General features: G+C 42.8%; 1 protein-coding gene across 1 annotated transcript in view; it reads right to left on the reverse strand.

Annotated features, from left to right (window-relative positions):
• The window catches only part of usp43a (ubiquitin specific peptidase 43a), a 106,643-nt gene that overhangs the window by 22,113 nt on the left and 66,456 nt on the right, over positions 1-18,074 (reverse strand). Inside the window, exons 7-11 of the mRNA XM_076727771.1 lie at positions 17,086-17,254; positions 13,518-13,629; positions 8,828-8,931; positions 6,391-6,468; positions 4,699-4,828 (exon numbers count right to left, since the gene is read on the reverse strand). Of these exons, the coding sequence (XP_076583886.1) occupies positions 4,699-4,828; positions 6,391-6,468; positions 8,828-8,931; positions 13,518-13,629; positions 17,086-17,254 (593 nt within the window). The remainder of the gene's footprint in view (positions 1-4,698; positions 4,829-6,390; positions 6,469-8,827; positions 8,932-13,517; positions 13,630-17,085; positions 17,255-18,074) is intronic.

Here is an 18,074-nt window from a genome sequence, read left to right on the forward strand (position 1 = left end):
ACAGGTTATGTGATGCGCTGCCAAAATGAACAGGGACACATTAAACTGCTGGTGCTGTAGAATATGAACGTATCAGCTTCTGCATTATTGAATATGACAAGCATTCACACATGCACAGCAAACCTGTATTTAGCACAGATCATTCATTATAATTAAAATAGCGTTTCTCATGGCAATCAAACAAAGATGCTTTTCTCCAGCAGCCAGCCAGTGGTGAACTTGAAATTGTTGTTGTAGTTCCAGCGCAGAAAATGACAATGGCCTTTGTCTGCACATCTCAATACCGCAGGTTGCAACAAAAGTAGGGTTTGATTATAATGTCCCATCCCTCAATAACTAGAATTACCGCCTTGTAGTTGTAAGGCTCCACCAACCAGGCTGCAGTTTACATTCATGTCTGTTCAGACTCATTCGATTTGTGGCAAAGAAGCTCTCCCCCTCTGTTCCTGAGTTATGGTGTTGAATGATGGCCAGAAAAGTGCTTCTGCAGAACATTATGACGTCACAGTGACCTTTGATCTTTTACATATAAACTGCCATCATTTCATCATTTTATCTTATGAGACATTTGAATGAAATTTTGTCATAACTGTTATATAAATTCTTGAGTTATGGGCAAAAACATGCCACCAACAATGGCAGTGGCACATGTAATTTTCCTGCGTCAGATCAATTGGCAGCACGGAGGCGTGAAAAGAAATCACCCTCCCTGAGAACAGACTGAATTCATACAATTTAAGCTATTTATACAGGCAGAAAGCCCTTTTTTTACCTTTACATACGGTGTATAATGTGCATTTATGGACTAATACTTTGAGTCCATTAAATCAAACTAAAATGAAACATTTCTTTTTCACCAGAGTGGATTCAGTGAGGACAAGGGCTCCTTCCCAGAAGTGCCTAGCTCCACAGTCACAGTTACGAGACATTCAGACAAGTATCTGAACCTTAAACTTGGAGGCTGGTCTACGCTAATAAACAAATGATCAGATTTGAAAGGAATTTCACTTTAAAAAATATGCATATGCAAAATATGCAAATATTTACTTTCTTAGCAAGTGTGCAAGGACAAGATTGCTACCACTTCCATGTCTGTATAGTAAATATGAAGCTAGCGCCAGCAGCCAGCTAACTTAGCTTCGCACAAAGATTGGAAAAAGGGAGCAGCGAGCTTTCCTGGAGAGGTTGGCGGGCAAACAGCTGGGCTCCAGAAAGTGACTGCTCCAAGCCAACACATAGTTCAGCACATAACCCACAGTACACAAATCCTAACACTTTGTCTTTTCTACAGAGCCAGGCCAGCTGTTTCGTTCTAGTTTGTGCAAAGCTAAGCTAACTGGCTACAGGTGGTAACTTCATATTTACAGATATGAGAGCTGTATGGATGTTCTCATCTAAGTCTCAGATAGAAAGCAGATTTTGCAAGATGCCAAATTATTACTTTAAGTATAATGGCTCACACTTATTCACTGCTGCATTTCTTTCAAAACATTAGTCATAACCTTTTTTTAAAGTTACAGATGATGCATCTTCGGAGCATTATGCTGAAAAGCGATGAACAAAACATACAAACATAAGCCTGAGTTTGAAATGATTCTCAAAGAAAATCGTAAATGCTGCAGCTTCCAGTCGCGAGAGAGCCATAGTCACGGGGTCATGGATGTAGCGGTTTTGGCAAGTCAGGGATAAAGTGTAAAGACTGACTGTGGAGACAAAATCATTGGAACTAAAAGTTTCATTTCAAAGATATCTTGTATTTAGGACAGACAGCTTGTGCGGGGGATATCTTTGTGGGTGATGCGACGCAAGAGACTGCAAGAAGAAAAAAAATCTTTTGTCCTCGATGGACAAGGTATAGTGGTATTATCAAAGCAGCATGATAGAAAAAATGTCGACATTACTGAATACTGTGTCCTGGCTATTAAGTCTGATGTACGGGAAACTGGCGGCAAGGCAGAAGGCCACGAAGCAAAAGAAAAACACCAGACAGAAATTTCCTTTATACTGTGATGAGAAATTCAAGGTTTTGCTTGAGACTGGCTGGTTACATCCAAACACATGATGCACATTCTTGTAAAACAGAGGACAGAGACCCCAAAGAAGTGTGAGGATATTGCAGTATTCACGCAGCTTCCCTTATGGTTTTCTATGGATATGGGGTCAGTAGATGCACAGTGAGCCTCTGCGGGTGCAGAAACTCTGTGGCCACAGGCTGTTTGATGGGTTCAGAGGTCACTTACCTCCAGATCTCTAATAAAAGAAAGCTTCCTAACATTTGTTAAATGTCTATGTTACATCCTGCTAATGAGACAAAGTGACACAGAAGTATGATTTCAAATATCGTAATCACCCATATGCAGCAGGGATGTCAAGAGCCATGTGTGTCAGCAGCACCTCCTTCCCTTTTAAATCAAACACTAATAAATGAGTGAATGCATCTTCAGTTCTCTCCACAGAGATCAGTGAATGAACCTGAAAGAGGATTGTTTTCTTCAGTCTATGAAAGTGGACCACCTGACCCCCCACCACCTGACTCTAAAGCCTTTTCATCTCACTTAAACAGGGGTATTAAATAAGTCATGTCTTCAGATTCAACTTGTAATATTAAAGGCTGGAATTATTTGATCTCTTTCATCTCTTCAGCAAATCCCACGAAAAAGGTCTACACTAATTATCATTTTTTTCTTACTGAACAAATACGGAGTGCAGCTGAAGTCTGATTTTTCTTACGCTCGTGGACAGATTATGTGATGTTTCCCTTTGTGTCTTTAAGTTATAGAAGTATTTGATAGCAGCATTAAGTGGCGTCCTGTTACTCAAATTTACCACTACTGTATAAATTAGATACTTAAGGAATCATCTGTAAGTTGCTGACATTCACACTTTAAGCATTCAACAAATTTAAATTGTGTCAAGACCAGCATTTCATGAGAGTAATACATGTTAGGTGATGAGCAGCTGGCCGTTGAACCTGACCCGCAGCCTGTCGTCACCACGGCTGATCGGCGCAGGCTTTGGAGCAGCTGACGGCACTCGAGCTCTCCCTGCTGCGCAGCAGTAACTTAGTGCACTACACTGCCTCCTTTCAGTCAGTAATTAGTGATGATTTTGTAGTCAATAAACTCACCGTGAGCAGAGTTGTATGCAGTCATTAAGGCTCTGAAGTTTCACATTTATTAGGAGTGCATAAAAACTCTGTTGCCATAGCAAAACATTTGACGCAAGTGCTGCAGCTTCCTTCAAGGTGCTTATCTCTTATCCACCACGGTAATATTATCATGTTGTTTCAAACTCCATCTCTTATCTTTAACTGGATCCTTGAATGAGTCAGTAACTTCCTGAAACACTATGTTACAAGTTACGGATGACCATATTTGTAAAATGATGTCCTTTTCTCTGTTTTTAGTCATGATTAATCACTGTACTCTGCGTTCTGTGTGTATGTGGATGTAGTCTAAAGTCTAGGTCTAAGTCTAAGATGCCACAGGTAATTTTTGTCATTTCTGAAATAAGCTGGCCAAGCTCTGTGTGTGCGCTGTTGAGTGCTCCAAATCCCCAGGCCCTGTGAACTACCCACCCTGAGCTGCGCAGTTAGTTCCAATTCTTCGAAATCAGAGAAAATGTCTGAGCAGCATTTCAGAGGCGGGGGACTAACACGGCTTTGACATCACTCATCACTCTTGTGGAGTTGGCTTTACATTTTTTGGACAGTTAACCAACCAACTGCTCGGTGTAGACAGCTGACAACGACATAACAGGCATCAGCTCAATGTGAGGCTAAAGGTTTTAAAACATCAGCTAGATAAAACGCTGTAGCATCAAGACAGTGTAACTTGAAAAGAATGTAGACTCACTAAAGTAAAGAAGAAGCCAAATGGTAAAAGCAACTTAGGCGACTTAAAAGAGATTTATTTCATTATAATCACTTCAATTGTACTGCGATGATATGATCACTGCGGCAATCTTGTGTTGGAATATAAATTAATAACTTAAAAATATAAATGCAATTTTGGAAAAAAAAAAAAAAAAAAAAAAAAGTCCCTGCATACAGGCAGAAATTTTGAGAAAGAAGAATTCAGCGCGGTGTATGGGAGTCGAGGCAAGTGAGAATTGATCAGTTTGTACACTGTGATACTGGAAAGGTCACAGTCACTCAGAGCAACAGGAGGGAGAAGTGGAGTGAAATTTAGGACATTCATCTTAATATGAGAGAATTCTAACAAGGGTAGCATTGCTTTTATTTTAGAGGATAGTTACACCAATTTAGCTCTGGGCTCCTATAACACTGTTGTGCTCCAGACACAGGGATGTTTTTTATTCCACAACTTTTTTATTCCACAACCCACAATGTAACTCCACCACCCACTAGCAGCTAATGTAGCCCGTAGCCTGAACCTCACTTCAGCCCAGCTCCGCACCCCTGGATGTCTTCACTTTCAAACTTGTTGATTTCAGCCCCACTGAGACTGAGGTGACATTACTGGAGGCAGTTGATCAGATTTCATGCAGCCCCCTCTGGAGCCACAAAAAAGACTTTGGTTTTTATCACCAAAAGAGGATTAGTGATTAACGAGAAAGCCAGTTTTAGGTTTGTATTTGATAATTAAAATACCACCTGATTTTTGGAAAACACTGTGTGAAACACAGATGGCTGGATGTGCGAGCTGAGTTCACCAGTCGTGTTGCCTTCAGTCTCACCTGTTCTTCTTTGGTATACAGCTGGAAGCACTCATCCAACGTACAGCTATGCTGCTGCAGGTGCTGCTGCTGCTGGTTCCTCACACTCTCCGCATCCTTCACCACCTCCTCCTGGATGCTGCCAAACAGACTGAAAAGCACACACACACGGACACACACACAGACACACACAGGGTTTATTGTTCCCTTGTCTGACTCACTGGATGTAGACTGTGGGTATAATGCCGGGATCAGACTAGACAATTTTTTGGCTTTGATGATGGTCACCGTGTCAGATCTAAGGATCACCATGTCTCAGTCGGGCGACTGGCAAGACTACACGTATGACCCCGACCGGTCACAGCACGTCTTATTTCACGCAGGAGTTCAGATGCCATCGGGGAGGCGGGTGAAGCAGCTGTCAATCAAACTGACAGAAGTGTTGTGTGTGATGCTGGTGGTTTTGTTTACGAACAAAAAAAAAAAAAGAAAAAACAGCTGTGGATGCGGCGATGTAAACTTGGGCCCATTCGGTCATTCATTTATACGTCTACTGGGAAGCATCTGGATAACAATTAGAACAGGTGCAAAAGTTTCACACAGAGTTCTTTTATTTCCATAGTTATTTAATCTCCAAGGAACAGGCTTGGCTGTGTTGGCCACATCAAACAGGCAAATTTAGTGTTTGATCTGGAATCAGTAGTGATAAGCATATTCCGGCAGGTAGGACTGGAGATAATGTTAATGCAGCACAGCAGCTACTCGCCGGGCTGATGAAGAGCTTCCACTATTTCTCACCAACATTTGTCTTTTTTCAGTCCAGTCCTCCTCCCTTGAGGAAACATCAAACAGGCAGGAAAACTTTTGCCACAGCTCACCAAACTTTTCTCTTTCATTGTCCCACCTGACAGCAGCAACCTCAGCATCCCTCCTCCTCCTCCTTCTGACTGGGCTCTGGAGAGAGCACCTGACTGGTCAACACTCACGAACATGTCGTGGGAGATGTCACAGTAGGCGTGTCGAGACAAAAAGATCTTTGTGTCGGGGTGTCGTGGAGCGTCCCAGAGGCCCCGATTGTCGTTCATGATTGGCCACGACGCTGGCAATTGGTCAGCCGTGACAAATTAAATTGGACTTGTGTAGTCTGATCCAGGCATAAGCCATCTGCTTGTTACCATTTTTAAAACAACTACAACCTCTGGCTAGCAACCTACACGCTGGTCTATGCTGAAAAAGGACAATTACCCAAACACTGAACAAGCTAGCACCTTTTTTTTTTGCAGGTACTTAGCCATGCTCATGCCGGGGCTCACTACTCAAATGTTCCACCATAACAAGGTCCCCCCACGACACTATTTTGCAAAAGCACCATCGCTGCATCCTGAGCTTTGTGTTGCCCAAGATGATCGTGACAAACACAAACGAGGCAGTGTTTTCTTCCGCTGTAGCAGAATGATAATGGGTGCAGCCATCCAATGTGAGGCTAATTGTTTCCATTCACCTGCAGAATTGTGTTTACTGCATCTGGATCAGTGGGAGTGTGTTTTCTTGTCTTTTGACAGACATGAACTAAATCACTGTGTGCTCTGAGTCTCGAGCAAATGATAAAATGACATCCACAACAGCTGATAAGCAGAGTGTGTGCTCTGCCTACATGTTTGTTTACATAAGCATACACCACTGGAATGTAAAACGTTTGTGCACACAGCTCACCATTCCTTAGTCTTGTGCTCCCACTCGATGACCAGCTTCACATGGGGAGGTCCCCCAGGGCCACAGAACTTCAGAGCTCTACAACACAGGAGAAGCGGAAAATCACATTTTCAGTCGAACTATACATTCTCGGATCTTAGTTTCATCAGAAAGCACTGCGTCAACTCCAAAAGCTTCAAACCAGAAAACCAAGGGAGGCTGAAGTCGTCCTGCAGAGAGTAACAGACCTGCTGTGGCGACTGTGAAAATGAGACTTCCTTTGAACGTTTTCTGATGCTTTACTTCCCCGTTTCATTTCGTTTCACCTTGATTGACACAAACACACTCACACTCTGGCGACAGCAGGATTACACACCGGGCACAGGTGAGATCCAGCTTCACATCACGCATTAATATCCAAACGTCCGACACTGAGGCATGTTGTAAAGAAGGGTGTTCTGTTTGTACTGCAGAGGTTACCTTCACTGCTTTGATCTCAGGAGGGAAGATAAAGCAGCGTCAGTATTCAACAGCCAAACAGCACTGATAGAGAGCCATGGTCGATTTAAAAATGTAATCTTTTCCTTTCTGGAACATGATGGAGTGACAGATGTTTCAGAGAAAATCAATTCCCTTTGATTTCGCAAACTATCTGAATTCTGGATGGATAGTCTGGAGATTGCTAGACAAATATCTCCACTAGGTATCTCGGGTCATGCTTACAGATCTTGTCAGCACGGCGTAGAGACACATCTGGCCGAATAAGAAGTTTTATCTCCATTGGTGTCACGACACAAGCTCTCCCACAGATCCAATTCACACAATTTAGAAGATTGTTTCTCCAACTCGAGGATTTGTGGAGTTGTTGACAATAAAATGGGCATTTCCTGAGGCCTGTATCACCATAAATACGAAGGCAAAACACAGAGCCACAGACTCTGGAGCCTGGAGGCCTAGAAGAAATGAAATCCAGCTTCCAGAGCAGCAGCAGTTTCTCTGATCAGACACTGTAACAGTCTATAGCAAGTCCAGTCACAAATATAACAACATGCTGAGAAGCAGCACTTATGCAAGATGATGATTTAACAGGAAACTGAAAATCAATATGTTTAATTATCCTCTGAAAACTATAAGCTGTGGACTAAAGACACCTGACAACATCAAATCAAGTGTTTCTTGTCGTTTCTAAACTTTTATTTAATGTGATGATGACGTTGATGCTTGATTTCTATGTTGTATCATGATAGTAGCAGAAACAAGAAATTACCTGGATACTGTTAAGTATTGAAATTAAAACGCAAAACAGAAACACCTGACTTGTTTACACTTTTTGTATGTTGTTTTCTTAAATTTTTTTCCCACCTATGTGTACACACACTCAGAATAAAGCTGACTGATTGACTGTACAGTGGGAGGATATGGCTGTTTCCTTGAGGCAGTTTATACCACTTCAATGTACGAATTGAAAAGTGTCAGTAGAAGAGAATCGTTCACAGCATCACTTTACGCAAGAGAGGAAACGGTAAAAACATATAATCTGTGAGATATTTAGGGCCGCAACTTACGATTATTTTCATTATCAATTAATCGATCAAATACTTTCACGATTAATTGATTAAAGTGACGCCTTCAGACTGATTCTTTTGTCTTACCAACAGTTCAAAACCCAGAGACTCTTCATCTTTTATCATAAACAACAAAGAAAAGGAGCAAATCTTTACATTTAAGTAACTGGAAGCAGCAAAAGTTTGCTATGTATTTGAAAAATGACTGGAAATAAAAGTGTACAAACATGTAAGGAAGCAGAACCTTTATCATTACACACACACACACACACACACACACACACACACACACACACACACACACACCCCCAACTGAGTGTCTAATCCAGAACAGGCTGTTGTGGTGACAACCTGATTGTCTTCATCATGCAGGGAATCGCGGCCTTATCTTCACACCATCAATCTGATCTGATCATTGTACTCACTTCTCTCTAATCCTCTTACGGCCCATTCAGTCCTGAAAGGAGCCGAGGCTTTTTGTCTAATGACCAAGAAAACCTGTCCGCCGTGGTTCTGAATATGAGTTCATGTATTCTGTTCAATTTCAGCTCTAATTGGCTGATACAGTTATTTGTTTTCTCCATTCACCTCGACAAGTGACTGTGCTTTCACTGGCAGTGATTCACCTACGCTGAAATAGCTTTTACACGTCATGTTCATGTAACTCATTTATATTTCAACACTCTACCTTCAAGGCCACATGGAACATGTGCATATCAGCGTTTCATGAGTGTGTGTGTACTGTATGACAGGGTGTGCATGTACTGACTGTGGATCTAACACACGAAGAGAGACTGTCCTATACTGATGTGTCATTATGAGTGTGTGTCTGTGTAAGCACATGGTTTTTCTGTGTGTGAGTGTATGTGTGGGTGCGTGTGTGTGTGTCCTACCTGTCAACTGCAGGGTGGTACAGTGGCCTGCTGTCCTGCGGGGACAGGTAACTGTAGGCTGCCGCTCCCCCCACCACTCTGATCTTAAACAGCACTCCAGCATTCTGCAGGGAGAGAAATGCACATCGTACTGCAGTGTCTTTAAAGAGCTGCCACTACCCCACTTAAACCCATGACATCTGCCTCCTGCAGTGGAAGACTCACTTCATGAGGAGCTTCAAATTCAGTGCTGATGAGATTTTAATTAAAAAAAAACAAAAAAACCAAAAAACAGAACGATGAACAATCTTACATAAATACAATTCAACGCAAGCCCTTGTGGTTTAGAACACTGATTTATTTGTGTGTGTGTGTGTGTGTGTGTGTGTGTGTGTGTGTGTGTGTGAAAATGTTCATTGTTGCTGCTGTAAAAAACACTTCTATCCTTTCAGGCCCCGTATAAACGTACAAGGATATTTTGAAAGACGGAGACATTTCCCTTCGTTTGTGCCCTTCGTTTACACGCGAACGGAGAATTCGCCTCTGAAACGATGCATTCTTAAAACTCCGGCCAGAGTGGAAATTTTGGAAAACTTTGGTTACCCATTTGCGTGTAAACCGAGAAAAACAGAGAAAAACTGAGTTTTAGGTAGCCGACGTCACATTATGCACCAGAACTTGCACCAGCGCCAAAAGTGAGACCTATGTTTACATTTTCATTTGGCCATGGTGATCATGGATGCATTCAGAGTAGCAGTCACATTTATGTTGGTGCAAATATGTTTGTATTTGCAAATACAGCTCTAATACATCGAGGAGCAGAGACGAATGAGCGCTCGGAGGTCAGCAATTTTGCAACAACTCTCAATATATAACCTTGATTTTACAAAATTCATTTAAATTTCACTTTACTTTGAGCTTTGATGAACTCAAACACAAAAGTCTCTCATGTAAAATTCTAAAAATTGTGGCAGATTATTGTGTGCAGGATTTATCGCAGGACTGCATTCATTTTAGCTGTGTGTCAGAAATAAACTGGCAGCTAATAAACTGGAACGTACACACACAAGTGTTTTGTATCAACTGTGTTGTGCTCAAACTGTGATAGAAGTAAAGTTGAGTTGAGTGTAACGAAGTTTTGTTGTGATTACTTGTGGTCTAATATACGCTTGGTAGCCACGAGCACTGATTTAGAGCAGAAAGTAGATGTCAAAATATGTCATCTAAATGGAGACAAACAAGACAAGCAATGCCTCTGGATACCACAGCCACTTAAAGTCATTTAGAATCAGAGAGCACTTGCAGGAAACTTTCAGCATTTGGATAACTCTTGAAATTCATTGCTGTGTAACTCCAATAATTCTCTCATTTGCGGCTGAATCCTGCAGGATCTACACACAACAGCACCGCCACAACAGCACCGCCTCCGCACTGAAATTGAAAATTGTGTTTACAGATGTATTATTACTCCTTTGCGACCTCAGCAGGGAGGACGAGAGGGCCCAGTTATTAGGAAGCAGCGGGAAAAACCTGGTGCCTAATGCGCTAAATTTGAGTGGGCTGCCGTAGGAGAATAGGTACTGCAGACAAGAATAAAGAGAAGTAAATTAGTTTGCTAATAGGAGCCTAAAGCAGCAAAGGAAAAAAGGCACAGTCTTCAGTTTTCAGGGCCTGGGCAGGTACACACTCACATGGCTGCTGGATCTACCTACTAGACTATAATGAAGAGCAGACAAGACACATCATGCGAATGAGTAATCCTAGTCCTTGGAAAGCAAAGCATCCACAAGCTTCTACGGGAGGATGTGAATAAAATCAAACTGTCGGGAAAACAGAGGTGATGGTACTCTGCACACGATGACAACAGCCACAGAAACTAAAACAGTCCTGGGGAAGGGGGAAGGCTCACACGCAGCACATAAAATGAAATCTGGTAATCTCAAAAAAAAAACAAAAGAAAGAAAAAAACATTTTTGTCATCTACTTCAAATCACTCTGGGTGATTTAAGGACCTAAAAGTAAAAGTGGTCTTCTGGGTGAGCTCTCACAGCTGATCCACAACTCCATAAAAATAACAAAATCATCAAGAACTCAGACTGATTTAGCATTTAGTAAAAGAGCTGAGATCATTTTTTAAAGGCTTTAAAGAATCGTGATTGTAGTGACCACAATGATCAAGGTCGCTGTACTGTTACAGTGAGCTGAAAGTAACGAAGATGAGTCTCAAACAGCATCGGCTCCCCGTTTGAACACGCAGCATGGCTGAGTTACTCCTTCAACACACGTGAACAAAACAGGAAACAAGCGGAGGTTTGTGAGTTTGGTGAGCAGGTACGCTCGAGCTGCAGGCCAGCGGCAGAGGAGTGGGTGGAGACAGAGGCAGCAACTATTTGCATATTCATAGACCCATGCATACGAAATGAAAGTGAGCCACTTTACGGCATAAAGAGAGGAAAAAAACAATAGTTCTAAATAGGTCATTTTAATAAAGAGAGATGAGTTTTTAGGGGTTTAACCAATGGCAGGAGAGGAACTTAAAAATTGTAACTGGTGAATTCATTCATTCATTTCACATCTATGTGTTTGTGTGATGATCTGGAATCAGCTGAAAGACATCTCACAGAGAAAGGCCATTTACAGTTTTTGAAAATCTAAAAACATTAAGTAAAAAAAAAAAGCTGCTTGTAAAACATCAAAGGGGGAACACTCTGGTCAAGGTAACATATTTTACCTCTTCGGGTCACGACAGTCATGAGGTTGCTGTGGCTTGGTGACAAAAAGCAGATCTGGAAGTTTTCCAGCACATTAACAACCGACTCTACCCTTCTGCAGCTCTCAAACCTTTCTTCTTGAGCGGCCGTTTGTCTCTGAGCACACACAGCTCTTCAGCTCTTGGCTCCTGTGCTTTAACAGGGCTTAGAAAGAAAAGCTGGGTCTTCACTCGAAAGCAGTGCTTTCCTTTTTTTTTTTTTTTAAACCCCGAAACTGAAAGTTGTATCTTGCGCAACAAACCTCTGGGTGGCACCAAAACACCTCATAATGAAGAGAAGAGGCCGACCAAGTTATTGGCAGCAAAGCACTCACACACTGGCCGCCTGTCAAAGGAAGGAAGAACATAAACAGCGTTATGTTCAGTGTAGGTGAAGACATGAGGCAGTGCCACCCTCTTGTTTTCACAGAAGATTACAGCTTGGAGAGCCAATGAGCAAAAAATGGAAGGTCTGCACTATTAGCACATTATATCTACACATCTACAACCAGAAGAGCCCTGCTGATTGTATAATTAAGAAAAGAAGTGATGCTAGAGAAAAGGGAGGTTCAGCCAGTTTGCAGCTGGCAGGACCGGCTTTGAGGAGGTGACTAAGACTGAGATAGTGATCAGTAAATACCAGGCTGATATTTCTCTTTCTCCTCCTCTTCAGCTCTTTTCTTATGAAGCTGAGAGCTGCTCGCTCCGGATAAGGCCATCTCAAATATTGCCTGTCACCATGGCGTTGCCCATGGCAACTCGGTGACCAGCCGCGGGGACAGAGCGCGTGCGTGAGTGCGTGCGTGCATCGGAGAGCGCGGCTGTGGTTCAGGGCAGGTGGTGTACAGATCACTTGAACTGTCTGTGGACAAACAGACGAAGCTGAAGTGGTGATTTTACATTCACGACAGGCTGCCCAGACCACAAACACCGCAGGAACGCAGGACGTGTCGCCTAAATCTGAATGCAGGAACGAAGCAGTCGTGCGTCTGCTGTGGAAGTAACCGAGCACATTTCAAACGAATGCAGCGTGATTCAAATCTGCTTTTTATCGTCTCTCATTATTCTAAAATATAGACCGTAAGTAAAGACGAGGATTTGTGTGATTTGGCTTTGTGTGGGCGGTGACAGAATTAAATGTATGCTCTGCACATAAAACCAATATTACTCTCCCATAGCAGACTTGGCCTGAGTGTGTGTGTGCGTGTGTGTCCTGAGGTGCACTCTTTTGCGATATGGTCAATGTGAATGATCGCTTTGATTAAAAGCAGCTTCCAGTGTTGCAAATCTACCTTTTCTTTCCTCTGAATGACTGATGGATGGAGGAGGAGACTGTGGACCTCAGAATAGAAGCGAACCAAAACTGAATTTTATGCATCAGGTGGGACAACTAAGGGTTTGTGCAGCAGCACAAAACATCAGCACGTTTGTGTGAAAGATTTTGAGGAAAAATGGTTTATAAATAAACCAACGTTCAAGAGCCACAATATGTAATAATAGAGGAGCCAGTACAATACTGTAAGGGACCACAGACAAAGAGTTACTCAACCTTCAACAACAGCAAATCCAACGATTATTCACTCCATATGCTAAGCAGGAAATGTATGTTGTAGCCTCCGCAGAGCAATGAGATGGAGAAAATCATCAAAATCATGAAAAACAAGCATTTGACAGCCTTTTTTAAAACACATTGTTTTGTTTTTTTTACCCTTTGTCTATATTTCTACAATAGCTTCAAATGTGACTGAGACAATTGAACCCAGACCGTGGAAACTATTTAATTTAAACCCAGAACCAAACCAGAATGAATTGATCAAACTTCTAACTAATCTGTGCTCTGCACTGCTATTCTAATTCAGCCCGTTGGAGTCAAGAAGCTGAAGGAACCCCTGAGCCGACGGGTCCTGGGCACAGAATAGAGTGGGTGACATGTGACTGGTGATTGGCAGTGCGGGGCATTACCTGAGCCTGAGATCCATTCAGCATCAGATAATAGAGTTTGCTGAGGATGCTCTGCTGCAACTGGTCCCAGGAGATGCTCCTGTCCTCACGCATGAGAAAGGGAGGTCCAAACCTGAGAGAGGAGGGGAGAGGAGAGGAGAGGGGAGGAGAGGAGAGGAGAGGAGAGGAGAGGAGAGGAGAGGAGAGGAGAGGAGAGGGGAGGAGAGGAGAGGAGAGGGGAGGAGAGGGGAGGAGGTAAATAAAAAGGTAAAGACAATGCTACAGTGTATATAAAGACAGGTCTAGCAACGTACCCCAGTTTGCATATATCTCAGTTGTTTTTATCAGTGGAACAATAGAACAAAAGTTCATTAATGAATATTTTAGCTACACATAATTTTACATCAAATAATCAAATGAAAACAGGCTGCCAGCATTTGTTTGTGCTGCACTGTGAAAATCAAGAAATTCTTCAACTCCTTCGTTTCGAGTGATTAACTTAGCAAGTCGTCCAGACTGCAAAACATGAATTCATTTCCATGGAGGTAGGGCTGATTGAAAGTAGAGAAAGTGCCACTTTAAAGGTCACTGCAGCTCAGCATGTCATCACAACATCTGTCAAGCTGTCAGGTGTCAAGTGCATCAAGGCTGTACTGCTGGTGCCTCGCGTCCTGCACGGACCGCGTAGAGTGGTGAAAGGTGGGGTCAGGGGGCCGAATGAAGCTGAGAAACCAGTCTGTATATCATCAGTGCACCAGCGCCTCATAATGGGCTCTCTGTCTCGAGGTTAACTCGAGGCTTGTGCTCCCTCTGACTGCACAGCACTGGCTGTATTAGAGGCTATTACATGTGAGGTTAATGGGAGAGGCAGCTGTGTTGGTCAAGTATTTCAGGATCTGGCACAGATTATTAAGACACGCTGATGATTAAAGTTCCAAGGTTCTTGGGCTGATTTAAACTAATGTAGTTTAGACGACATCCTCTCAATGGATCCTCTGTTCATGGATGATTTAGAGATGACACTCTACGGTTATTCTGGAGGCTACAGTTTGTGGTGCTGTCGTTTGTTGTCTCTCAGTATTATAACTGCAGATCAACAGGTTTCAGTTGATGCTACAGCCACACGTCGTATATGTGTGGCCCAACACACAAAGTAAGGTGTGTACAGAAATGATTTTCCCATGTTTGGAGTCAGGGAACTTATCTGCACAGAGCCCTGACCTCAACCTCGTCAAACACCTTTGGGGTCAGGATCTTGTGGCTGTATGGGAGCAAATCCAAGCAGCCGGGTTCTAAAATCTTGTGCAAAACCGTCCCAGAAGAGTCGATCCACATATTTTGTTTGGGTGTCCAATACTTTCGGCCATGTTCGCGCCGCATAAAACATAAATAAAAACAGAATGCAATCATCTGCAAACTAACTGTGTTTACCGTCAACAGTTTTACAAAGTGTCCCCTCACCTGTTACCAATGAACCAACCATGTTCCAAACACGTGTTTTTGGAGCATTCCACAACTTTCCCAGACTTTAGTTGCTCCTGTCCCAACTTGTTTGAAACATGTTGCTTCATCAAATCCAGAATAAACATAAACATAAACATCGATGAAGCTGATGAGGTCAAATGTTAAATATATTTTCTTGAAAGCCCCTAACGTTTACCACGATGTACACAAGCACACGAGTCCTGTGGCGTGCGGAAAAATGAGCCCTCAAATGTAACACGCTGACATTGTTGGGCCTCTCACAGGAATGTCTACTCTGTTCCCATCCAAACAAATGGATTCATAAGCGTATAAGCTTGAACACTGTGTACTCAAGAGCAAGAAGATCAAGCTCCAACGAGCACAAGATGACTGATACTGGATGGCTGAGGAGATATATTTAAATCCATCCTTCCTTGTGTCAATAATAGGTTAGACTCTGTTAATCCCTGTAGGGAAATCTGAGTCCTCCTTATGACTCAAGACTCCTAATAATGTACACAATAAACCCCTTAGAATCAGAGGATTATTGTCTACTCTTGGTCAAATGAACACTTGTATTAGATTAATGGTCTGTGTTGCAAAGCACACAATGTCTCGTGATGGGTTCAGGAACGTTACAGTAATTTAAATTTATTGACATTAACAGCAGTTCCTGGACTAAACCTGACGGAGCACTGCTCGTGCAAAGAACACGATGTGTGCATCATGACTGTGCCTCTAAAAAACCCAGCAGGAACTCGGCGACCCAGTCGGTGTGCACCAAAGTGAAATGTTTCCAGCAGTTGAATTCATGCCTGACAAAATTCGCATTAATGCAAAATGACATGCTGGCTAAACTGAAGTAGAAACAGACCAAACATAGTCACTTTAAAAGAGAAGGCTGTCATAAACAAACAAGCACAGCAAAACAGGAACAAACAGGTGTGGATTCTATGTTAACCGAAATATACAATTCATGGATCTTCCATGCATCCACTGAAGGACACCTTTCTGACACCGATTCAATTATTCGGGTGTTTGCTCGACAAACGATTTGTTGATATATGATCCTTGGCTAAATCGAGCGCCAGGAGTCTTCATGTTGAACGGTGATCAAACATGTAATGCTGCTGTAATTCTCACTAGGAAAAAATCAAACGTTGCTCAAAGACGTGTTTAGTGTTGAGATTTTAAATGTTTTCATCTCTGTAAAGTATTTCACTGGAATCACTGGAAGCTCAGCTGGACTTTCAGACGCCTGCTCTGCTTTAGCTATGATCCTTTGTAGTGTAGTGGTTTAATCTTTAAAGTAGCTGCAACATTATCGTGCATCAATTTGGATTAGGTGCTTAAATCCTTGCTCACTTCTCACCAGACTCCAAAATTCCTTATCTTATACGAGTCTGGATCCTTTTCATATTTGTGATGCTGCCTGCCGTGACAGTGTCATTACTGAAGAGGTAAACGTGATAAGAGCCTTTAGCAATGGTATTCGGCCCCCGTGGGATGTTTATCCTCAAACAAAACAACACGGCTGACCTGTGAGCGACAAACACAAAGCCTCCATCCAGCTGTGCAGCTGGATTACTGCTGCTTCCGCTGTTCGGTCCGGCCGTGTCGTTGTTGCACATCAGATGCATTCTAGGTGCTGAGCAACTTAATGATGCTGCCTACCCTCGTTAGAGTAACATATGGCAGCCGATTAAAGCGAACTTTCACAGGTTAAGTGCTTCAATTTGAGCACAATGTTCGACTCCGTCTCGGGTTTCTACACTGTCAGCTTCCAGCTGAACGGGAGCTCGAGCTGCGAGAGCTTAATGAAACCAGTCTGCGGCATTCATGCAGCAGATATACTACAGGACGAAGTTGGACAGAAACGGGATGTTGACATTTAGACAGCATTGGATGAAGAAAGGGAAAAAAAATAAATGAGGTATTCTATTCAAGACGTCTCTACAGCTGTACTTGAACAAGCTCTGAAGAATGGCCTCATGAATGTAACATTCGAAAATCTGAGAGACGTGACTCTGCTCTGTGCGTCACAGAACCTCCTCAGCAGAAGGCCTCACTCCAGCTCAATGAGAACTAAACAACAATAACAACTCGAAATCAGTGTGCGGCTCACCTGACAGCCTGCTGGCCAGATCCTGACGTGTTGCAGATGAGGAGGAGGACCTTTGTGGAGCCGCCCTGGTTCAGGTATTCAGAGGAGAGCGTGCCAGACGGAGGTAACCTCTGACCGTCAGGTCCGGCCGTAGAGGTGTAGGGGGAGGAGGGGAGGCTGTGGTGATACCCTGAGCAGGACAGAGGAGCGGAGAGCTGTTCAATAAAGGCCGAGGTACGAGCAGACGCCTGAACTGGCGAGGTCCAATCTCACACACACACACACACACACACACACACACACACACACACACAAGTGCTGCAACCATCACGAAACAAATTGTGCTTGTCAAGCTCATGTTAGCATTTTGCGTGAAGAGAACTTCATCCCAATGCAGTTTTCACTCCTGTATGTGAATATAAAAAGGGCAGCCTGACAAAACCTCATCTCAGTGCAAACAGAAATGATTGACTTAAAAATATGATTTATAGTATGTCGACATATGCATGTAACAGGGCAAATAAGGGGACGTTTCCTTTGTACAATTTAAAAATGAGAGCATACGGCCATTATTTCCTGCAGATTCCTGCAGTTTCCGATGAAGGAAAGTGATGTCTCGGTGTTGTTATTTAGTACAAATCCATTAGTTTTGTAAGAAGAATCGATGTGTCTAACTTGAGGGTGTAGGAGGTGAATAAAAGTGGAAAGAGTATTAGCTGACAAAAGGAAGAAAAGCCATTACGTAGAGAGAGTGCTTTCAGCTTCAGCGCTGAAGTTCTGGTAAGGTTCAGATTTATAATATACTGAATATACAGAAACTCAGACAGAGAAACAGGAGTAGAGAGAGAGCTGGCAGAGAGCTGGTCATGTCACACTCGATCAAGCACTTATTTGATAAAAGTGTTACTCATATCAAAGGCTGGGGGGCAGGACTTGAATGGACCGGGGTTATAAAACAGCTCCATCGACTGTGACACGTTTACACTGAAAACATTTTCACATCGTTTTCA

The sequence above is a fragment of the Chaetodon auriga genome, chromosome 4, assembly GCF_051107435.1.
Source record: "Chaetodon auriga isolate fChaAug3 chromosome 4, fChaAug3.hap1, whole genome shotgun sequence".
NCBI classification, from domain to species: domain Eukaryota; kingdom Metazoa; phylum Chordata; class Actinopteri; order Chaetodontiformes; family Chaetodontidae; genus Chaetodon; species Chaetodon auriga.